This window comes from Choloepus didactylus, chromosome 7 (genome assembly GCF_015220235.1).
Source record: "Choloepus didactylus isolate mChoDid1 chromosome 7, mChoDid1.pri, whole genome shotgun sequence".
NCBI lineage: Eukaryota > Metazoa > Chordata > Mammalia > Pilosa > Megalonychidae > Choloepus > Choloepus didactylus.
The window spans coordinates 147617003-147642591 of NC_051313.1; the positions used below are offsets into that span (position 1 = coordinate 147617003).

At 40.5% G+C, this 25589-nt stretch overlaps 1 protein-coding gene across 1 annotated transcript in view; it reads left to right on the plus strand.

Moving 5' to 3' along the window:
• Positions 1–25589, plus strand: part of F13A1 (coagulation factor XIII A chain) — a 194560-nt gene that overhangs the window by 119820 nt on the left and 49151 nt on the right. Inside the window, 4 exon segments of the mRNA XM_037844511.1 lie at positions 6937–6943; positions 6945–7041; positions 8373–8461; positions 24735–24888. Of these exon segments, the coding sequence (XP_037700439.1) occupies positions 6937–6943; positions 6945–7041; positions 8373–8461; positions 24735–24888 (347 nt within the window).

Here is a 25589-nt window from a genome sequence, read left to right on the forward strand (position 1 = left end):
CTCTTCCATTTTCTGGTGCCACAATAAAATAATAAAACATGTAGTAAAAATGGGGGGAGGGAGTAATGAAAGAAGGAGAAAAAATAAATCTATATAACCATCCCCTAATTTTCTAAAAATCTCTATTAATAAATTTGCCATAATATCCTCTTAATAAATATTCAAGAAACCTGTACCTGGAAGCTTCAGAAGAGGGTGGAAATGTTGTACTCACAGAACTGAGGAAATAGCATACTTCCGGAAGCCATTGTAAATGGAAATTTGTTAATACCATTTTACCGTATGTGATTGTGTACACTGGAGCTTGTATTTTAAGCCAGGATGCACTGATTGGGCCATTCCAGTGTTTGGAACCAGTGTCCTTTCTGATTGGTCACAGCTTCCAATTGGGTAATGTCTGTGTCTGAGCAGTTATTAATTTTTATTATCACCCCTAGTATAAACACACCTCATAGCTTCATTTGGGGAATACAACCTCTATCCCAAATTTACCTTCTACCTCCACCCCCTCCATGTGACTTATGCTGCAGCAGACTGTGCTTAAACTGAGACTTTCCCATTGAACATTGCAGAGCCTCTCCCCTTCAGAGGACAAACAAGAACAGATGCTGTCATTCCTTCCTTTTTTTTCTTGGTAGGCAATTGGTAGCTACAAGAGCATCTTTTACTGAGTTACTTGTCCACAGCATCCTCCATCCCTCTCCCTCATAGCATTACTAAAATAAAACTGTGCATGACTGGTTACCCACAGCTACTTCAGGTGACTCCCAGCTTGGGGGAACCAAAGTAGCTGAGCCCAGAGAATACGGGGGGACTGACCTGGCACCCACCTATTTGGGCCCTGGGTCTTTTTCTGATGGCTCCAGAGAGCATTGAAATGCCACTTCCTGGTTTCAGAACTCCAACAACCCCTAACAAAGAACAGCTATGTTCTGAAGAAGTTTAGCCCTCCCAGCTCCCAACTCCATATAAGGTTCTTCCTGCATGCCACTCTTCCTCTGAATAATTCCTTTTCCGTAGTCTTGCTTCATTACCTGTCCTAACTGACAAGGTTTTCTTCCTTGGTCCAGACTTTCCTTTCCACTTTAAAACATCTTGTTAAGCATACCTCAGACTCCACCACGTTCTTCCCATTTCTTTCCAACATCCCTCCCAACCCCATCCCCACCACCATTAGAATGGTCACTTCTACAGCGTGCTGCTGCTTTTATCATCGATATCACTGCCTGTATTAGGAGTATATAGGCAGAACCAGAGAGGTGGAGTTGTAGGAACAACACACAAATAATTTGTAAGGTAAATGTCTGCCTTTCTTCTACCCCTGACATTTGTGCAATGAAAGAATTCAGATGCAAGGAGTACTTGAAGTTGTTCCAAGACATCCCCTCTGGGCTTTCTCCCTCTTATTTCTGCTCCCCTGTGAGCCCTAGTAAGACTGCAGAAACAAAGTTTCAAGCCCATGTTTCCTTCTTTGCTTTTAAGGACTCTCTTTCTCTGAAATCTTTCTAGACAGATTATAAATAAGATGACCCCATGGGGTGTTTAAGCAGTTAACCAAGTTAAAGGTAGTAAAAGACTCATTGCTTAAATTAACCACTTAATTTTCTTTGAACATGTAGTACACACAGACCTGAAACAAGCACTATCCAGTTCTCCTCCATCTCCTGGCCTCCTCTACCCTGGATGTGACCTTAGCCAGCTGTTAGAAACAGAGAAGATTTTGAACAGTGATCTACTTTCTTTTAATTAAAAAAAAAAAAAGTCCTCTTAATTTGGGGAAGAAAATTTATACATGTACATTGCAACAAAATATTCAAATATTGCAGAAAATAAGACAAAAGTAAAAACCATCCACTTTTTTAGCAATCAGAACAATTTTAAAATTTTGATAAGCATTCTTTAATATGTCCCTTCAGGTCTTGTGTTCATTTTTTTGTTGCATAAATTACCACAAACTTAGCAGTTTACAACAACACAAATGTATTATCATGCAGTTTCTGTGGGTCAGGAGTTTGGGCACAGCCAGTTGGGTCCTCTGATCAAGGTCTCCCAATCAAAGTATTGGCTGGGACTGTGGTCCCACCAGGGCTCAGGATCCTCTTCTAAGCTCATTCAGGTTGTTGGTAGAATTCAGTTCCTTGCAGCTTAGAACTCATGGCAGCTTCACCTTCTTCAAGACCAGCAGGAGAATGTCTGTGATGCTTTCAATCTCTAACTTACTCTGTTTCTGACCTCTAGACCTAGATTTAAAGAACTCATGTGATCAGGTCAGGCCCACCCTGAAAAATCTCCCTTCTGATTAACTCAAAGTCAACAGATTAGTAACCTTAATTATATTTCCAAAATCCCCTTGCCATATAAAATACCATAATCACAGGAATGATATTCCATCATATTCATGGGTTTCATGCACACTCCAAGGGAGAGAATTAAACCACGGTGAGGGTCAGTGAGGGTCATTTAAAATTCTGTCTACCATACATAAATAAGTATACAGCGAATGCATATCCCGATGTGGTGTTCTGTAGCATGGTTTTCAAAAAGTAACATGGCATGAACACTTTCCTGCCCAACAAAACTGGATCTGCATTTTTATAGCTAGATAGTATTCCCTTTTATGTTTCAAAACAATCAATCACTACATATTGGACAGTTAGGCTGTTTCCAGTTTTTCCTTGTGATAAAATATTCTAGGAGAACATTCTCATGCACCTGTCTTTTGCATTTGTGTGTTTGCTTCCTGTGCATAAAGTCCAAGCAAATGAGTTTACTGAGCAGAGCCTGGTGCCGTTTTGCTAGTGAAGCCTTTCCTTTGGTGAAGATTCTCTGGGTTCTTTGTATTGATACTTCTGAATTTTTAGCAGTCTTAGAATAAATTCTAAAAGTTACTACCTGTCACTACACAAATATAGAGGAAGTAAAATAAAGCAGAGAGTTCTTCACTTGTCATGCTCATTAGCTCCCCCCCCCCCAAAAGTTGTTTTCATGTTGATTAAACAACTATCAATGAAATGGGAGTTTTTTTTATTTTTACACAACTTCTTTAGAAAGAAGCAACAAAGAAGGTAGATAACTTTAGAGTTTCGTATCTCTTTTTTAACTTCAAAGGGACACTGTACATTTTGACTGCATAGTGGGAACTTGGGTTCAAGTGAAGGCTCTGAGAAAATATAAAACCCTGGATCTTAAAAATGCACAAGCAAATAAGGGTTTAATTACATCTGCCTTGCTAAGAGATGCCCTCACCATTCATTCAGCCAATACTTAACGTGCGCCAGGTGCTGCTCCAGTGCTCAAAATGTGGTGGTGAACAGGACACATGGAGCCCACGAGTCAATCCATACACTCTACAGATGCACAACGAAAATGCAACATGAAAACAGAAAGACTACTAGGAAGCTAGATAAAGAGTCTTTAAAATAAGAAATAGCATTTCAGGAGCCAGTATATACTGTTCACCCTTAATGTTACCTGGTAGGTAAATGGCATTAAGAAATACCTGTAAATATTAGCTCCTTTCTTGGGGAATTTGGGGCATAAAAGACAAACATATGTATCCTGAAATAAGTAATATCCAGTGATAGGAAACCTTAGTAGCATGGGTGGCTCAGGACTCAACTCAAGTCATTCCTAAGCAGAGAGACGTGCATGTAGACGGAAGCCCCTTGGCTACAGGGGCAATCCCATCTCTCTCTTTGCTTATGGCCAGCCTCAGAGTTGGGCCTTTGGCTTTGCACCAGCGACGAAGTCCCAACCCCATTGGGGAGCTTTCACATCTACCGCACTGCACCCACTTGCCTACAAGCTCCTGACTCTATCTTAAACTTCTCCACCCCATATCCACAGATTACATTTCAGTCACAAGTGAAACTGGATAAGATTCTGTGTAACTAATTAGATTTCATAGTGAGAGGGAAAAAAACCTTTCCTCATCTCCTAGTCTTCCGAAAAAATATTATTCTCAAAGAAAAGTCTTTGAGATCTAAAATACAAGGCATATTTATCTTTTACGAGGCTGACCTTGCCAAGGATATTTGAATTCAAATAAAGATGTTCCAGGGCCTGTTAATCTCGGGTGGTGGTGCAGCAAAGAAACTCAGGGTTGCTATATACCCCGGGCTGTATAGGAAGCAGGTGCTGGAGTCCATTCAAGATTGCAAATGTTTCATTGCTGTTTTTCTTTCTGCCTGATGGGGCAACCTTCATGTTCTGAAGGGAGACTGTCAGAGTCATTATTTAACATGCACAGTGACCTTCCTTCCAGCTTCAGAGCAATGATAAAGGCTCTCAGGTGGGAACCTACCCTTCCACGCCTTCATAATGACCTGCATCTGTGTCTCCCTCCCTTCCTTGCGATCCATGCTTGGTTTCCCACACCTGTCCATGAAAGCTGCTCTTGAGCTCCTTCTCTTGCATCCTTGATAATTGAGCCCTTATTCCCTGTCTCTCTTAAATCTTTACTCCTTCTTCATGAGTTTTCCCTCCATAATATGCCTCCATCTGTTCTAACTTAAACATAACCAAAGCAATCTCCCCTGCATTGCACTGTTCTCTAGTCACTGTCTTATCTTTTCTTCTTCTCTACCCAACCCAGATCACACATGAGAGAGAAACCTACACTGCCTCTCTCCCCTTCCCACTCACTCTTCAGCTTTGACCCCCACTCTCTGCTACCATCAAAAAAGACTCCAGTGACCTCCTGCTCATCAAATCCTGAGAGTCCTATGTGTATCTAAAAACACCTCCTAGGTTTCATCTCCTGGGTTTCCCACAGGCATCATCTAAAATTGAGTTTCTCATCCACCCATCACCACTTGCCCAACACTAACTTTTCTTCCTCTTTTGTTCACTGTCTTGGTCTTGGAGCCATAACACTCCCTATAAAAGCAGAAGCCTTCCTCAACTCATCCAGTTCTCTTGCATCTCCACAGTCAATCAGTTGTTCTTCTGAAGACTCTTCTTTCTGTCCAGAGAGATGGCTGCCTGCATAGTGAATGACTCCTTAATCCATTCTAGACAGTTACAGGCATCTGGAGGATGAGGACACTTGGCTGTCTCCTGTCTTCTGCCAATGCAGATTTGCAACTTAACTCTCCTTTTCAAGTTATTTCAATGGCTTCTATTGGCTAAGATTAAAGTCCAAGTGTTTAACTTAATATAATAATGTCCCACAGTCTCATTCTTGGCTATAGCACAGCTCAGGATTTAAGAGCATGGAACCTGGAGCTCTATCACTAACCAGCTGTGTGACCTTGGGCAAGGTTCTAAAATCTCTCTGTGCTTCAGTTCCTTCCTGTAAACTGGAGATAATAACAATAGCATCTTTCTTATTGGGTGCTGGGAACATCAGATGTGTAAATAACCGTAACACTTTTAGAACAGTGCCTGTCATAGAGTAAGTGCTATGCATTATTTTTTTAGTTAGGTGGTTTCCCATCCACCCTCATGTGCTATCCTATGCACACAAACATGCAAACATGTCCCCTCCCTCCAGCTGCAGCAATCGGCTGACTGTGTTAGTGCTTCCATGCTTCTGCAACCCTGTTCTTACTCTTTTTTTTTTTTTTTGTCAACCTGCTAAACTCCCATTTATCTTTTGGGACTCAACTCAGATATCCTTTCTGCTATGAAGCCTTTCCCAATGACTTACAATTTTCTCCACCGAGATCCCATTGCATCCCAAAGGAACTTCCATTTCAACATGCGTCACTTGAATTATTAATAAAAATAATCTGAGAGTTGCCATTTTTAAGCATGTATCACATGACCTCCTTGTCCTAAATGGTTAATACCATTTAGATTGACATTGGTTGATTGTCTAAGCCTCACAGGAAACCTATGAGGTATCTTTCAAATTGGTTTACATATTTGTCTCTCCCCCTTTTTGTGTGCAAGAATCTATGTATTGATCATCTTTGAACTACCAGCACCTGGTAAGGTGCCTGGTACATACTGGGTACTCCCTAAATATATGTTAAAGTAATATCTCTTCACTGAGCCAATCAAAAATGGGCTGAATCAGAGAAAGGTGGGTACATGGGTGAATTACTGACATTGAAGGACATTTAGGGAAACAATGGATGGTAGCTGGATCTGAAATTCTTCAGTGCTGTGAACAAAGGCTGCTGTCACTTCTCACCCCATCGTTAAATGGTTATTACTATTTGAACATTTTCTGCAGTGCTCACGGGTTAATGTGTTCTCATATGCTTCTGTACTGTCATATAATGGTATGTTTTTCCAAGGACATAATAATGCAGTTCATGGTGGCATTTTATTTCATACTCTTACTTTGAGTCATATGCAAAGTTCTAAAAAGTCTTGCATGGCCCTTAGCTCATGGGTTGTGCGTGTTTGATAAAGGGTAAATAGGCCTTCACCCTGACAACCTATTTTTCTTTCCACCCAATGGGAATTTGCCACAGACTAAAGATAATTACAGTCAGTAGTTAATGTTACAATTTCTATGACAACGGTCTACAACCATAACCGTAAGTATTTTGTTGCTTAATTGCTACAAAGTAATTTTTTAAATAAATCAGAGCTACTTAAAAGGAATTCAAAAGGGTATGTATTTCTGTTTCAGTTAACTTCTTTTTCCCTACTCCTTTAGCTAGTAAGTTCTGTTTTCATTAGGCAGCTGAGAATAGTCAAGATCAAAACTGCTTAGAGCATTGATTAAAGTGTCTCTGAGTGGCCTTGAAGCTGCTATTAGCAAGGGAAGAGCAACATTCAGCCACGCAAGTACTCCCCAAAGGGTGCCAATGGGTATGGATCTGCCCAGCACACTCAAGTCCAGTACCCCAGGATAATTGGCTTGATGTATTCCAATAATTTATAGATAGCATATCCAAAGAATTTGGGGTCACTTTTTGATTTCTTGGCACATTGAAGTTCATGGGAAGTTTAACTTCTTTGTTGGTTGTGTTTTATAAGGAACTACCCACTGCTGGAATGAGGCTTGGATGACAAGGCCTGATCTTCCTGTTGGATTTGGAGGGTGGCAAGCTGTGGATAGCACACCCCAGGAAAACAGCGATGGTAAACTTCATCCTTCTCTGGGGAAATAGTTTCCCTGCTGATCTTTATCTTGCTTTTATGGTTGCATTTGATATGTGGAAAACACTCCCACTGGGAATCAACATCAGAAGTATGCTTTCTGGGTACATGTGCAGTATTAAATATCTGCCTATCAGGTTCAATTTCATGTCAATATTAGCTTTACCCCGATTATTTTATGACTTTTAAGAAAAGAACCTAAAACTCAACATGTATAATTCATCTACTCTTGCTTTGCTAGCAGTTTTGAAGACAGGAGAAAAAAATACCTATATTAAGCATTTTTATTAGGCTATAAAATATACTTCAGCCCTCCCTGATACACAGTGATAAGATATAAGGCAGTTGAGAAAATAAGGAACTCAGAATATAATTATAGATCATCCTTTAAAATCTCATTTCCCTAGAACCTGATTTCTTTTTGACATTGTGTGATTTCTTTCAAAATTTGGGTATGTGGGTAATTGCTAACTTGCAAATGGTGCTAAGCAGTGAGAGCTATGTCCGCCCCCAGATTTTTATAAAATCACACCATAGGCCTCCATTTCTCTTTAATATGACGATAAAAACTGGTGGGCTGGGGATATGTTTCTTTCCTCTGGTGTTGATGTGTGTATATGTACATAAAAGTGCATAAACATTCAGCACATATTCATAATGGAAGCTTATTATAATACTGGATTTTAAGAAAGTTCAACACTTTCTGACATGACATTCTAGATTAGATATCATGAGGAGTCATCAGAGTTGACTACTGGCAGCTAATCTCTTATTAACCAGGGATAGGTGGTTAAAATATAAAGAACTTTACAAAAGTAAGCAAGGAACTGCTGGCTTCATTGGAAATTGGTCAGTGTGTGTGATTGACGTCCAGGCTTTCCAGTTAAACTTGACATCCATTGTGGCTTCAGATTAGCCGTAATATCCAAAAACAAACATCAAAACAAACAAACAACAACAATACAATCACTGAGGACCCATCAACGTCTCTAACATTTCAGATACTTGTTGAAAAAGAGAAACACTGGGTAAGCCAACAACTTGGCACAAACACTTGGTATGTGGTATAGGTGGCAGAATAGACCCTTTATTCTTTTCGTGGCTTCAAATTGTGGTTTGAGGAGATATTGCCAACAAATCCCTCTTGATTAGACTCTTTGGCCTTCTGCCCTCTCTAGCCATGGAAAGCCTTTGGGCTAAATCGATGACAAAGTTGAGAAACTTCTCAAAGAGCCATTCTCAGTGCTACAAACTGCCTCACATCCAGACAGAACTGGAGACAACAAACTCACGCTCTCCTTCCTTTGACACAGGGATGTATCGGTGTGGACCGGCATCTGTTCAAGCCATTAAACATGGCCACGTCTGCTTCCAGTTTGATGCACCCTTCGTTTTTGCAGAAGTAAGTGGAAAGCTAGAGCAAAGTGCTGTTTGCCTCCTCAACGTCATATAATGCAAAATAATAAAATGCTGGCTTGTTGCTTCCAGGTTCTCCCAGGTCCATGGTGTGTGCTTTGTGTTTACACACGTCATTCCAATCCCCAGGTGCTTAATTCCAAATGCAGTTCTTATCTCTCATTTTCCTTTCCTTGATGTGTTCTAGTCCCCCCATCCCCACCCCCAAAAAAGCTTTGCTAGCCTTAGATTAGTTCTCCATGCTTATAAAGTAGGTATCAACTGCTTCAAAGAAATTAAGTGACTGAATGAATCACTGTACTAAAAATTGATGAAGACAGTCCATAAATTGAAATTTCAGAGTGGACTTCTTCCCTCTGAGACTAGCCAAGCAGTCTAGTAAAACAGAATCCAAACACACATCAACCATGGTCTTCGTCTGGGAACTGAATCCATTTCCTGCCAATATACACCATCACTGGGGCAGGAAAGTGGAGCTGCTAGAGCAGGAAGATGGGGGGAGAGTCTGTAATGCAGCCCTCTTCATGCGTTAATGGAAGCACTTGGGCAAAGGGTCTGAAACTCTGGAAGAATCAAATGGAGGCTTGAAACAGAGGCAGCAGTAAAGGATACTCCAAGGAGAGCTCTGAAAAATCCAAGTGTGAGGGGTGTCAGGCTTAGGAGCAGGCTGGGAGACAGATCTTACTCAGGGTGTGCTTGAACCAATAAACACACTAAAACAATGCCTGTGAGGTATTGAATTCTTACTATGTAATCACTTTGCCTGAATTATCTCATTTGGTGCTTTTAGCAACCCTTTAAAGTGGAGATTATAATTCTTCCCATTTTTTCAGAGAAGAAAATCAAGGCATGGAGTGGCTGAATAACCTTTCCACAATCTTTCTAGCTAATTAATAATACTGCTAAGATTTGAAGCCAAGTGGGCTCCAGAACTCACACAAGAAAACACTACACTCTGCTAGTCTGGAATGGGAAGGGATTTATTATTTCTATATGTCAGGCACTGTGCTATGGGGAGTTCACAGATCTATGGCCTTAAGAAACTTAATTCTAGGTGGAAGGTGACAATATATGTACACATCCAAAGTTAAATAACAATACAAGAGATGTTATGGATAAGATGAGCAGTGTAGATAATAAGTGATCTTCTTACATACATACAGGTTTATTTCAGAAATATGAACCTGGTGAACTGGGGTAGGAAAACAAAGGCAATGAAATGCTGTCCCTGTCCTCATAAAACTCACCATCTGGGGAAGGAGGGGGTCATAAGAACAGACAGTGACAGCACCAGTGTAAGTGCCACTGCAGTAAAATGGATGGAGCACTGTGGGAGCACGTAGAAAGGTGCCTGGCCAGGCTGGAGATCCAAGGGGTGCTCTCTGCAGGAATTAGTGCCAGGCTTGCATCTCCAAGGGTGATTAGTAGTTATCCAGGCAAAGGGGGGTAGAAAGAAGCCAGAAGAGGGGAAGCATTGGAGCACTCTATGAGCACCCACATTGTATGTGCGGCCAGTTAAAAGGTGGCCAGGCTCCCTGTGATGGCAGTGTGCATCCAGGAATGTCCAAAGATGAAGGTTGAAGAGACAAGACACAGAGAACTTACATCCTGAAAAACGGGGACGTCACCCTGCAAGTGAGAGAGACTTATCCCTGGCAAGGAACACGATTCAGCCAGTTTTTAGCTGAATTACTGGCAGCCTTGTGGAACATGGATTTGCTGGGAATGTCATGGGAAGTAGGGAAATACGCTAGAAGGCTCTGACATACACTATATGAGAGATGGAAAGAGCCTGAGCTAGACAAGTAGCAATAATGGAGAAAGGAAGAAGGATTGAGAAACATTTAGAAAATAAAACCAGGGTCTAACTATTGAGACAGCAAAACTCGAAACCTGAAACACATCAAAGGAGCAGTGTTTCTTCCACATTACAGCTTCTAGAATCCTCGAGAGAACAAGCATACTCTATTTGGAATTTGTTCCCCTTGATTTCCCTTTGGGATTTGAAGATTTATACAAACCTCCCAAGCTGCCATCTTACAGTTTATGGTGCTACGAAAACCTCTTAATGGGAAATCACTCTAAGATTCACATGGCCTTGTTTTTTATAGCCTTTAGAATGCTTTATTGCTGAAAGAGAAAAAGCAAAAGAAAGAGAGAGGGGGAGAGAGAGAGAAAAAGAGGGAGAGAGAGAGAGAAAGAGAGAGAGAGAGAGAGAGAGAGAGAGAGAGAACTTCCCTCCACAGTAAATTCCCTAACAGCTGTTAATGTAAACACTTTCTGCTATTATTAAATAGATTTGGGTGTTAGGAATGTCATCAGGATCTGCAGATTATAATCACTCCTCTCTCACCCACTGCAGGGACTTGTCTGACAGAGCATACAATTTGTTGCTCTGTCCTGGGCCAAGATCCAAGTGCAGAACCATTTATAAGAGATGTTTGAACTGTTGAAATGTGTATGAAGAATCTTTTCTCAAGACTCCCAAAGTAAAACCACACCAGCCAGGATGGGAGGTGGAAGGGGTAGTCTTTAATTTAATGAGAATCTCCATTTCTCAGGGTTTAGCATATGTCCTCTCTCTGCTTTCTTCTTGCTCCTTGCTGCGTGAGCTGACCACCCTACCCTGGGCGTCAGCAGGGGTTTCCCTCCTCTTGCCTCTCTGCTGACTTCCTTATTCATTTCTCACTCACTGACAATCCAGGGCAAGCGTTATGTTCATCGACTATTTTTATGCCTTTTTTTATTATGGACTTTAACATATATACGTAACAGTGATAACTTTCAAAGTCCTATTTAACAAGCAGTTGGAGAGCAAACCTCAAAGAATGTCACGGGCTGCAGTTCCACAATTTCAGCCACTTTGATTATAGTAAAATACAACATATATACAGAAAGGTGTCAATTTTCAAAGTATAGCTCAACAAGCAGTTGTATAGGTAATTTCAAATAATGTTATGGGTTACTGTTCGACAGTTTCAGTTCCTTCCTTATCGTGAAATATAGGATATATACAGAAAAGTGATAACTTTCACAGCACAATTAAGCAAATAGCTATTGAGCAAATTTCAAAAAATTTTTTAGGTTACAGTTCTACCATTTCAGGTTTTTTTTCTTCTAGCTATTCTAATACCCTAGCATCTAAATATATATAAAGCTTCAGCATTTGTAATCCTTTGTTAAATCCTATCTTGTCTGTTGCTATCCCTTCCTCTCCTTTACTCACTTTTTCAATCTTCAGGGGTGTCTAGGCAGTGACCACCCTAAATTGTTCATATTGAAAGGAAGTATCAACATTATGGGGAAAGGGTCCGCATCTGATTATCATTCTTAAAAAGGCTGTTGCCTCTGGGTTTTAGGACTTGTATGGCATAGGAACGCTCTCATGGATTTAAGTTTCTGAAAGATAAAACTTAGTGAGTGCATCTTTTATAGACTCTTATTTTAGGGACCTAGGTATTTGGGGACTACTTTTGGTAAGGGCATGGTGTACTGTGGCCATTTGGGATGTCTAGCTGCAGGTAGCATAAGAGAAACCTCCAGGATAGCCTATCGACTCTATTTGGGATCTCTCAGCCACTGTGACCTCAGCTTGTCACCTTTCTTTTCCCTCTTTTGGTCAAGTAGCCATTTTCAGTCCCTTGATGCCAGGCTCATTCCTGGGAGCCATGTCTCACGTCACCAGGGAGATTCACTCCCCTAGGAGTCATGTCCCACATTGGCTGGGCAAGGCGGCAGGGGGAGGGTAAGTGAATTTAAGTCCCAAGTTGGGCTTTAGAGAGGAAAAGGCCACATCTGAGCAAAAAGAGAGGTTCCCTGGAGGTGTCTCTTTGGCATAATTATAGGAAGGCTTAGCCTCCAGTTTATGGCCCTAAATTTCACAAGAGCAAGCCTCAAGATCAAGGGCCTGATTTAGTAAGTAGGGGGTTCCTACTTCTATGTAACATATATTCTGTCCCAAAGTAAACAATCAGTTTCTCACTTTATCTTCACTTAGTTGTATATTCATCACCACTCTCAATTTTAAACAATTATCATAACATAAAACATCCCAGAGCTCTTATTAGCTGCTAATTATTCCTCCCTATTATTAGTGTAGTGCTAGTAAGACATCCCTATTAAATGTAGTCTATAATATGTAACAGGTAGCTTTTCCAGATACCACATTGTTGTTAACTCTTTGTACCAGGTCATAGCTTATAAGCATATCATGCTAACACATTTATATTTGTAGTGCTACTCTGTGGGTTACATGCCTTTAAACAACCATTTATGAACATGTTCACCTTCAGTGCATCGCTGATATTTATAATCCCATTAATGAACCATAATCACACCTGACCATTCCCATACCATTAACTTCACCCTCATTATCATATCTGTTTTACATATTAGACTTTCATTCCCCCTCACTAGCTTCTGTCTATCTCTAGGTCCCCTATATTCTACATTATAAAACATTTATTTTACATTATTCACAGAGTTTGCATTAGTGGTAACATACAATATCTCTACTTTTGTAATGGGCTTATTTCACTCAGCATTATGTCTTCAAGTTTCATCCATTTTGTCAAATGTTTTAAGACCTCATTCATTCTTACTGCTGCCTAGTATTCCATCATATGTATATACCACATTTTGTTTATCCACTCATCTATTGAAGGACACTTCCATTGTTTCCATCTCATGGCAATTGTGAACAATGCTGCTATCAACATCAGTTTACAGATGTCTGTTCATATCACTGCTTTCAGATCTTCCGGGTGTAAACCAAGAAGTGAAATTGTCAGATCATAGGGTCACTCAACATCTAGTTTTCTGAGAAACTGCCAAACTGTCTTCCACAGTGGCTATACCATTGTACAGTCCCACCAATAATGAATAAGAGTCCTAATTTCTCTGCATCCTCTCCAGCATTTGTAGTTTCCTGTTTGTTTAATGGCAGCCATTCTTATTGGTGAGAAATAATATCTCATTGTGGTCTTGATTTGTATTTCCCTAACAGCTAGTGAATATGAACATTTTTTTTTCATGTGTTTTTTAGCCATTTGTATTACCTCTTTGTAGAAATGCCTTTTCATATATTTTACCCATTTTATAATTGGGCTGTTTGTACTATTATTGTTGAGTTATAGGATTTCTTTATATATGAAAGATATCAGTCTCTTATCAGATACATGGTTTCCAAATATTTTCTCCCATTGCATTGTCTGCCTCTTCACCTTTTTGATAAATTCCTTTGAGGTACTGAAGCTTTTAATTTTGAGGAGTCCCCATTTATCTATTCTTTCTTTTGTTGCTTGTGCTTTGGGTGTAAGGTCTAAGAAGCAACCTCCTAATCCTAGGTCTTGAAGATGTTTCCCAATATTATCTTCTAGGACTTTTATGGTACTGTCTCATGTTGAGGTATTTGATCCACTTTGAGTTAATTTTTGTATAGGGTGTGAGGTAGGGGACCTCTTTCATTCTTTTGAATATGGATATCCAATTCTCTCAGCCCCGTTTGTTGAAGGGACAGTTCTGTCCCATTTCAGTGGATTCAGGGGCCTTATCAAAAATCAATCAACCATAGATCTGGGGGTCTATTTCTGAACTCTCAATTCAATTCCATTGATCAATATGCCTATCTTTGTGCCAATACCATGCTGTTTTGTCTACTATGGCTTTATAGTAGGCTTCAAAGTCAGGAAGTGTAAGTCCTCCCACTTAGCTTTTCTTTTTTAGAATGTTTTAGCAATTTGAGGCCCTTTTCCCTTCAAAATAAATTTGATAACTAGGTTTTCCAAGTCTGCAAAGTAGGTTGTTGGAATTTTTATTGGAATTGCATTGAATTTGTAGATACGTTTGGTAGGATTGACATCTTAATGACGTTTAGCCTTCCTATCCATGACATGGAATATCTTTCAATCTTTTTAGGTGCCCTTTTATTTCTTAATAAATTTATGCAATTTTATGTGTAGAGGTCTTTTACATCCTTGGTTAAGTTTATTCCTAGGTACTTGATATTTTTAGTTGCTATTGTGAATGGAATCTTTTTCTTGAGTGTCTCTTCAGTTAGGTCATTTCTAGTGTATAGGAACATTACTGACTTTTGCACATTGATTTTGTATCCCACCACTTTACTGAATTTGTTTAATTGCTCAAGTAGCTGTGCCATCGATTTCTCAGGATTTTCCAAATATACAATCATATCATCTGCACATAATGAGTTTTCCTTCTTCCTTTCCAATTTGGATGCCTTTTATTTCTTTGTCTTGCTGGATTGCCCTGGCTAGAACTTCTAGCGCAATGTTGAATAATGGTGACAGTGGGCATCCTTGATTCATTCCTGATCTTAGAGGGAAGGCTTTCAGTCTCTCACCATTGAGTACTATGCTGACTGTGACTTTTCATATATGCCCTTTTTCATATAAAGGATGTTTCCTTCTTTTCCTACCTTCTGAATTGATTTTATCAAAAATGGATGCTGAATTTTGTTGAATGATTTTTCAGCATCTATTGAGATGATCATTTGATTTTTCTCATTCAATTTGTTAATGTGTTGTATTACATTGATTGATTTTCTTATGTTGAACCACACTTGCATGCCTGGGATGAACCTGACTTGGTCATGGTGTATGATTTTTTTAATGTTTCTTTGGATTTGATTTGCAAGTATTTTGTTGAGAATTTTGCATCTATATTCATTAGGGAGATGGGCCTGTAGTTTTCCTTTCTTGCAGCATCTTTATCTGGTTTTGATATTGGAGTGATGTCACTTTCATAAAATGAGTTAGGTACTGTTCCATTTTCTTCAATTTTTTGATGGCGTTTGAGCAGGAATAATGTCAGTTCTTTTTGGAAAGTTTGGTCAAATTCCTCTGTGAAGCTATCTGGCCCTGGGCTTTTATTTGTAGGAAGCTTTTTGTTGACTGATTGGATTTTTTTACTGGTGATTGATTGTTGAGGTCTTCTGTTTTTTCTTGGGTCAGTCTAGGCTGTTCATGTGTTTCCAGGAAATTATCCATTTCCTCTAAATTGTCCAGTTTGTTCATGTACAGTTGTTCATGGTATCCTCTTGTGATTTTTTAAATTTCTTTGGGATCCACAGTAATGTCCTCACTCTTATTTATGATTGTTTATTTGTGTCTTCTCTATTTTTGACTTTGTCAGTCTAGATAAGGGTTTGTCAATCTTGTTGAACTTCTCAAAGAACCAATTTTTGGTTTTATTTATTCTATCTATTGTTTTCTATTCTCCATATCATTTATTTCTGCTTTAATCCTTGTTATTTCTTTTCTTCTACTTGCTTTATGGTTAGTTTGCTGATCATTCTCTAGCTTCTTCAGTTGTTCCATTATTCTTTGATTTTAGCTCTTTCTTCCTTTTTGATGTATGTATTTAGAGCTATAAATTTCCCCCTCAGTACCACATTTGCTGCATCCCATAGGTTTTGATCTGTTGTGTTCTCATTTCATTTGTCTCTAGATAGTTAGCAGTTTCTCTTGCAATTTCTTCTTGACCCACTGATTGTTGAGGAGTGTGTTGTTTAACCTCCACATATTTGTGAATGTTCTGGTTCTTTGATGGTTATGGACTTCTAGTTGCATTCCATTATGGTCAGAGAATGTGCTTTGAATAATTTCAAACTTTTTAAAATTATTGAGACATGTTTTATGCCTCAGCATATGTTCTATCCTGGAAAACATGCACTAGAGAAGAATGCATATCCTGGTAATTTGCATGTAATGCTCTATATATGTCTGCTAAGTGTAATTCATTTATCACATTGTTTAGGTTCTCAATTTCTTTTCTGGTCCTCTTTCTGGTTATTCTATCTGTAGAAGAGAGTGGTGCATTAAAGTCTCCCATGATTATTGTAGAAACATTCAGTTTTGCCAATATTTGTTTCATGTACTTGGGAGTACCTTGATTATGTGCATAAACATTTGTGATTGTTATTTCTTCTCAGTGAATTGTCCCTTTTTATTAGTATATAGTGTCCTTCTTTATCTCTTATGACATCTTTGCATTTAAAATTTATTTTATCTGGTGTTAGTATTGCTACCCCTGCTTTCCTTTAACTGTAGTTTGCGTGGAATATTTTTCCATCTTTTCACTTTCAATCTCTTTGTGTAGCTGGGTCTAAGATTAGTCTCTTGTAAATAGCACATTGATGGTTCATACTTTTTTACCCAGTCTGCCAATCTATATTTTTTAACTGGGGAGTTTAATCCATTCACATTCAATGTTGTTACTGTGAAGGCAGTTCTTGAATCAGTCGTCTTATCCTTTGGTTGTTAGTTGTCAGATCTATTTTTTCCTTCTCTCTCTATTTCCTTTAAGTTGCCCTTACTAATACTCTTCAGTTTTGTGCCTTTCTCCAGGCCTCTCTCTGCTTTCTTTTTTTCCTCAGCTGGTAGTGCTCCCTTTAGTATTTCTTGCAGGGCAAGTCTCTTATTAACAAATTCTCTCAGCATTTGTTTGTCTATGAAAATGTTATCTCTCCCTCAATTTTGAAGTAGAGCTTTGCTGGATAAAGAACTACTGGCTGGCAATTTTTCTCTCTCAGAATTTTAAATATGTCATGCCACTGCCTTCTCACCTCCATGGTGCCTACTGTGTAGTCACCACTTAGTCTTATGTTGTTTCCTTTGTATGTGGTGAATTGCTTTCCTCTTGCAGCTTTCAGAACTTTCTCCTCCTCTTCAGGATTTGACAATCTGATCAGAATATGTCTCAGAGTGGGTTTGTTTGGATTTATTCTATTTGGAGTTCATTGGGCATCTTTGATTTGCATATTTATGTCCTTTAGAAGGTTTGGGAAGTTTTCCCCAACAATGTCTTTGAATAGTCCTCCTAGCCCTTTACTCTTCTCTTCACCTTCTGGAACACCAATGATTCTTATATTTGTGTCCTTATGTTGTTCATCATTTCTCTGAGATCCATTTCATGTTTTTCAATTATTCTCACAATTTGTTCTTTTGTGCTTTCACATTCCAGCACCTGTCCTTTAGTTCATTTATTCTTTCATCTGCCTGTTCAAATCTGTGGTTGTGTCTCAAGTATATTTTTAATTTGATCAATAGTAACTTTTATTTCCATAAGATATGCTATCTTTTAATTTACTCTTTAAAATTCTTCTTTATGCTCTTCTAGGGTCTTCTTGATGTCCTTTATGTCCTTAGCTGTCTCACTGAAGTTGTTTTGGAGATTTGTGTGTACCTCTTTGATTAATTGCTCCAAGTTCTGTGTCTCCTCCAGCTTTTTAATTTGGTCGTTTGGGTTGTCCATATCTTCTGGTTTCTTCATATGCTTTATGATTTTCTGTTGCTGTTGGCCTCATGGCATTTGCTTATCTTGATAAGGTTATTTTAGGATATGCTGGATTATCTGAATATTTATCTATAATTTGGCAGAGCTACAGCTTGGTGGAGTGCACTTTCCCTGTCCTACCAGCAGATGGTGCTCTTGAGCCATCTTTTACCCTTAAGCCAGCTCTCCCAAAACTTGGTCTATGCACTGGGTGGTGTCCAAACTGTACAGAAATCCAATCAGCACACAAATTTTCTGTGTGTGCTGGGAACTGCCAGCCTTATGGGAGGGGAGCAGGTTTTGTGAAGTTTGGCAGAGACTCTGCTCCAGGGCAAAGTGTTCCCAGCAGTTCCCAGGGCTGCGAGCAGACCACTCTGGGGCTGCGGAGCTGTGTGTCTCACCTTCTAGCTCAAATGCACTGTGGTCCCTGTCTGCTGTGTGCCTGCAAGTCCCTGGGGTTGGGGAGGTGCTCCTGGCACTTCCATGTGATGCCCTTGCTTCTTGGCTGTGCACACCATGGGCTTCTGTGGAGAAAGAGTGGTTGCAGTCCCAAGTCTGCCAAATCCTGAGTTCCCTCATGGCAGTCTCAGCCACAGGACTGTGAAGGGTTATATGGCTGAGAAGGGTTATCTCCCCAGCCAACTGTTGAGATGGGTGCACAGTGCATGGAAATCTGCTCCCTTCCACACTCATCAGCTGGCTCCAGCCACCTGTCTCTGGCAGTGTTCTGGGCTGAACACCCACACATCCTAAACACAGCTTGTCTGCCTCTCTAGCTACATCCTCACTATGTTGCGTAGAAGCCCCTTCCCAGCCAATGGCATCCTGAAAGCTGTTCTGAAGTGCTGTCTGTCCTTTATCTGGTGTTTTAAAAGAAGGAGAATTTTTCTCTGCCTCTCCTAATCCACCATCTTCTTGGAAGCCTACCAGACTTTTTTTTTTCTTTTTCTTTTTTTTATCTTCCCAAGACCCTGGTCTCCTCAGGTGAAAACAGAACCCCAGAATAAGAGAGTTATGCATGCAAAGCATCCTCTTTTCCATCCCTTTTCTTCTCCTCCTTAACTTAGGATATTTACCCTTTTCATTTCTAGATTTCTTCCAGAACTCAAAGGCTATTTCTCTAATGTCCTCTTCCCTTATGTCTTCATCATGTGGTGTGTTCCTCCAGTTCTGATGGCTCATCTGCCTCTTCTCTCACCAAGTCATGGTGGCCCAAGACTTCTGAGGTGCTGGGAGGTGCCCAGAACTCTTTTCAGTGCCTGGAATCATCTCCAAGCCCCATATTCACTGGTCACTTGGGATTTTTGCTTCTCTTTTATCCTAGTTACTTCTAATTGGCTCAGTTGTCTCCCTTCACACACCCTCACCCAGAACTCACTCCTCACAATACTTAGGAACACATGCACACACACACACACACACACACAAACACACACAAATATGCATGTGCATCCACACACTCCTACCTTCCCTCCCCTGACATGGATATGATTTTTGCAACAGCTACTGCTGGCTCTTCAGGACCTCAGTAACTACCCTTTTGCTCCAGAAGCTGCATCTTCCCAAACTCTGGGCCATCGTGTATAACCAATGCAGTTACTCCTCTGTAGATTTTTCTTTCCCAATTCAAAGTTGTTTATTTTGCTACTACTTGTTAGATGCAGCCCAATTTTTGGTATCTCATACTCTGACCTAAAATAATTCATCCATTCATTCAAATGGCATATAAAAATTTGGAATCACCTGACCTCTCCTCTTAACTTTCTTCATATATCTTGCCAGTAATACTTTCAAAAGTATCATGATCCACCCACTTCCATGATCTCCATTGCTGCCCTCTAATCTATAGCACTGAACCCTCATGAGGTTGCCTCCTAATTCCTCTCCCTGCTCCTTCTCTTCACCCCCTTTCAGCCTGTTCTCCACACTTCATCCAGAATTATCCTTTAAAAGTGTAAGTAAAAACCTGTCATACCCCTGGCCCAAACCTTCCGACAGATTCCCATCACCCTTCTGAAAACATTGAAAATATTTTTTAAAGATTCTAATGATCTGGCCCCTGACTTCCCTCTCTACCTCATCCTTTGCTCATCTCCCTCCAGCCATACTGACCATCTTGCTCTTCTGGAAACATCCAAACATCCTCTCATTTCAGTTTTTACACATAGCATTCCTTTTGCTAAGAATGTTCTCTGCCTATCTTCCACCCCCAGTTTCATGATTTCTTCTCTCACTACATTCAGGTCTCAGCTCAAATCACTTCCTCATGGAGACCACCTTAAATATCACTGCCTACTCTATTTTTCAATCTCCTGACTCTGTCATCTTGTTTATTATTTCTCTCCCGTCTACATTGCTGAGAGCAGGGCTAGGTACATAGCTGCCATTAGTAAATATTTGTTGAATGAATGGTTGAATGAATGAATGAATAAAGCAAGCAAGTAAGCAAGAGCTGGTGCATAATGTGATGCTATCTGAGAGTCTCCCGGAGAGAGAGGAGCCAGAGTCACGGCCTCAAGCCCTTGCAACCCTGGGCTCTCTGCTGCTACATGTGTGAGCAGCAGAGAGCCCCCTCAGGAGTCCAACAGCATACCCAGCCCCTGCTGGCTGAAGTAGTGGCAAGCACATGGGCATGCTGGGAAGGGTTCCCGGACCAGGCAGGCATCCACTGCCTCCATACTCTCCCAGTGCTCAGATGTGGTTACCTCCTCTTGGAAACAATGAACAAACCAGGACAAACGCTGTCCTGGGTCCTGAAAACAAGAGGATGTCTCCATTCTCCATCATCGGAGGTGAAAGCTTGGCTTCTGTCGGCTATGGACAGATGTTTGCATTCTAGGGACACCGGCGGAAGTTTGCAGAGAGGTGTTCTCCATCCTGCTACACAGGACCATCTGTGCTGAGCCATTAGGGGCCCTGAACTTTGGCAGAGGCTGCCAAGGAAGCTCTGGTATCTGACCAGGGCAGGGATGTGAATGGAGGGACAGCATCAAATTTCATCCTGGGAAACCCAGGTTCTGATGACTTTAGCTCCATCAAATGCAGGCGTAGGACTAGATGATCTCCAAGACCCCTCTCCAGTGAAAAGAAGGAAAAGAAATTAGCCATGAACATAGGGCTTCCACAGGTAGATAGTACTAACCTACCTATCAGCCTGCAAGGGAAGTATTATTAAACCCAGGGTCACTAATGTGCCCAAAGTCACATAGCCTAAGTTGATACTCCTTTCGGTATCCTTCATGTGCTACTATTCTACTGTAGTGACTCAATTGGTCTTGGGAATGGGTCTATAACTGGCATTTTTAAAGAACCCCCTCCATGTGGTTCTAATGTACAGACAGGGTGGGAAACCACTGCCTCAGTGGCTGAAACTGGAGAGTTTGCTGGCATCGCTTAGAAAGAATACTTTGCCTCCACCCCTTACCCCCACAATGCATATACAAAGTCATGTCACAAATGCTTTTCTCTCCTCTCTCCATGTTGCTGAGTGGGCTAGAGATAACAGCCACGTATATGCCCTAATCCATTCTCAAGGGGCATTAGGGATGTAGCCACTTTCATATTTAGCCTTGTCTCCCTGGAAAATTGTAATCTGTGGCAAGGGTTTGTTATGAAGAGGATACTTGTCGTCATCATTGCTGTAATTTGCAAATGGAGGAGGTAGCTGTTTGTGCCTGCATGGCCTCCTCCAGAGGCAGTGCCGACATTCTCAGGCAGCTCATTTAGAGTATCCTTAGCTTTTCTTCCTCCCCAAAAATGACAAACAAAATTCCCTAAATGTCCACTCTTCTTCTCCAGTCCTCATCCCTGATTTCACATTTCAGCCTTTCCTGTTACATGGCTCCACTGCCAAGCCCTGGTTCCTCTCCCTGGAAAGAGGGGACACCATGTGTCACCTCTCAGAAACCTAAGCTCCAAGCACAGAATCATCCCACTGTCTAAACCCAGCTATTGTTCTTGGCCCTGCAGGGTGGGGGTGGGAGGGAGGCAGTGTGGTGGGTTTTCATTTGCTAAAGCTGACAAAATGCAATATACCAGAAATGGGTTGGCTTTACAATGGGGATGAATTAACTTACCAGTTTACAGTTCTGAGGCCGTGAAAATGTCCAAATCAAGACGTCAACAGGCAATGCTTTCTCCTGGAAGACCAGTTCCTAGAGATCTTGGGCTCCTCTGTCAGATAGCAAGGCACATGGCCACGTCTGCTGGTCTCTCCCTTCTCTAGCCACTGGCTCCAGTGGTTTCCTCTCTGTTTCTGTGGTTTCTCTGTTTTCTCTGTGTCCTCTCTCAGCTTCTGTGGCTTTTCTCTCTGAGCTTTTCTGGGTTTTCTTTCTTTGCTTCTTATAAAGGACCCCAGTAACAGGATTAAGACTCACCTTGGACAGGCCTCAACTAAAATAACCTAATCAAAGGGTCACACCCACTATAGATCTACACCCACAGGAATGGATTATCTTTAAGAACATGGTCTTTTCTGGGGTCCAAACAGCTTCAAACCACTACAGGTGTGGAAATCAGGGAGAAAGGCTGGGGCCACAATCCAGCTTCTGGCCATGCGACTGCAGACAACACACTTGGCCTTTTTCAGTCTCGGCGCTGCCCTCTGTAAAGTGGGCACAGTAATACAAACCTCACAGAGGGGCTGGTGTGAGATGTAAACTATGCAATTAATAAATGTGCCTGAAACATTGTGGGTGTTCTGTCAATATTGGTTACTTGCTTCTTAATGAAGTTTGGTCTTAATGTAAATTCAGAACATTTTGTAAGAAAGTAGAGAAAATTTGCTCTGTTTCACCTTGACTTTAAAAGTTAGGCCTGTATCATCAAGTTTACCCATTATCTAATAATAATCATTACATTTTTACTGGATTTTGGAGCTTACAATTCATTTGCATGTATATCCTCTCCCATTTGGTCCTAAAGTGTTCCTATGAAATAAGGATAATTATTTTCATTTTACAGAAGCAGGAATTGAGGTTTAGAGAGGTTAATGTGACTTTTTAAAATTATGCATCCAAGGTCAGATCCCATGTTTCTCTTTTTTCTGGCTTAAACATCCAGCATTTATTAGCTCAGGGCTTGGGAAGCTGTAAGTCCAATATCAAGGCTTTGGCAAGGTCAAGTTTTCTCCCCAAAGTCTGTAGCATTCTGGTGCCGATGTGCCACTTACTTAGGGTTCCTTGGCTTGCATCTCTGCCTGCCATCACATGTCAATCACTCTCTCTTTGTGTCTGCTTTTCCAGTTTCCACTGACTTCTTGCTTCTGGCTCAGAACCCATGTTTCTTGCAGCTAACCCAGTGCATCTCTCTGTGTATTGCCTTCCTCAGAGCTGTGATACCTCTCTGTCCCTGTGCCTGTAGCAGCCTTCCTTCCACCCATCCTTTAGTTCACTAACTCCTACGTGGCTTCCAATTTCAACTGTTGTTAACTTCCTAGCCCACCTTTCCTCTCCCGTGTGTTACTGCAGTATCTTGGACTCATAGTTCTTATTGTACTGTGTTACAGGGGTTCTCAGACCTTGGTATCTGTTGGAATTATCTGGAAATTTAAAAAAAAATAATAAATTCCAGGTCCCACTCAAGAATGCCTTAATTGTACTTCTACTTTTTAAAAAGTTCCCCAGTTGATTCTGTTGCACAGACTCTCCCTTACTAGACTATAAATCCTATAAATGGGCAATGACTGAATCTATTCTGTTCATCATCACTTTGAAGAATATCTGGCAACATATATATATTATTCATGTATAATAATATATTATATATTATTGCTAGTGTTTATTGAGTGCCAGGTATTTATATATTTATATGCCAAGCACTGTGATAAGTAATGTACGTGCATTTATTTCATTAGTTCTGCCAACTTCCCTATGAGAAAGAACTATCATTACCCTATTTTAAAGAGAAAGGAATTGAGGCTGGGATAAGGCCTTGCCAAACATTTAGTAAATACATCACCATTTTCAGCTGGAGCAGCTGATAGAGAAGTACAATCAATATTTCATACCAGCTTCCATTCTAATCAGTGGAGCCCCCAAGAAAGTGATTGTAAAGAATATAATAAGAGACTCTGGGGAAATCAGCTTTTAGGCACATATTTAGACACTGTCTCTAGAAAGTAGAATGATAAAGCAATATCTTGGGAGAGATTGGAGGCCAGCCAGCATGGCCCTCCCCCAGATGCTATTTCCAAGTCCCACACTTAGCATGGTTAATTTCTAAACCACCATAAAATTACCTGAATTCCTCCAATAGTCTAATAATACTTTTTCAATTAAAATGCTTTTGGCTGCAAGTAACAGAATTAAAATGATTTAATCAGTAATGATTTCTTATATAAGAAATCCCAAAGATGGTGGTCCTAAGATTGACTTAGCTGTTTAATGTCATCATCAAGCACTCAAACACTCTCATCTTTCTCCATTCCCGTCTTCAGATTGTTGGCAGTGCCTCTTTTCACTGTCCCAGGATGACTGCAGGAGCTCCAACCATCACTTCACTTCACCTGACAACCACTGAAAGCAGGAAGGGAAGGGCCAACTCTCCCATGTACCTCTCTCCTTTTAGAAAGGAGAAAAATCTTTCCCAGAAGCCACCTAACAGACTTCCTTTTCTTTCTACGAGTAGGTCACACAGCCACTCCTAGCTTAAATGAAGTCTGGCAAAGCATGAAATAGGCATGGCATTTTCAGATCTCCCTTAGGAGGTGAGCCTTATCAGCAAGATAAAATGGGAGAAAGAAATGGTTGATGTTCAGACAACCAAAAGAGCCAGTTCCATACCTGATGATTAATCTAAACTAGATTCCCCTTTGGACTATTTTTAAAACCAGCTTGGCCCTACAAATCATTGTTGAATATAGGAACATGTCAACTCCAGGGATCTCTAGATTGCTACATCACTGAGAGTCAGGGACTTTGGTGATAAGTCATTTGATGATGGCTGGTGCTCTCTTCTCTTTTCAGGTCAACAGTGACCTTGTTTACATCACGGCTAAGAAAGATGGCACCCATGTGGTTGAAGCAGTGGATGCCACCCACATTGGGAAATTAATTGTGACCAAGGAAATTGGAGGAGATGGCATAAAGGATATTACCGATACTTATAAATTCCAAGAAGGTAAGTTACTGCAACTGAATGAAGAGTTCTTTGCCAAAGTCCATTTTTCTAGCCCATTTAGAATTTATTCACTGTTAGTATGAAGTATCTTCCAGAGAATATACTGGCATTTGCAGCATTTGGTAGTCAGGGCAGAAAATAAACTCATGACGTTTTAAAACACACTTCACACCCATAATTTTTCACTCTAGTGTTTTGTTTGTTTGTTTTGAGCAGAATTGCCCTTCAAATGGCTTGTGAAATGATAGGATTTAAAGTCAGGTCTGTTCTAACAGAATATGTTCTTGATCACAAAAATAAGAAAGAAGCATAGTTAAAAATAATCCTATTAGAAAACTCTGAATAACTAATGTAATTTTGGTTCAGTGATAGAAATTTAAATGACTACTTACTTTTGTTCAGTAGTTTACAAACTATTTACACAGACACTGTTCACCTGAATTCTCATGAAAACTCCATGAGGTCGATAATACAATATTAATAGGGCAGCACGATATCACTAATTCAGACCAATTGTAAGAGAGTGTTAAAGTGGTTTTAACTTTTATTGCACGAAGGTTGCAAATGGAGCTGTTGAGTTCAATTCCGTTTTGATCAATACTGAGAGTCTTCTCTGTGACTGCAATTGTGTTTGGTGCTGGGGAGTCGAGCAATGAACATGACCCCTTTCCTGTCCCGGAATAGCTGGTAGGATCGATACG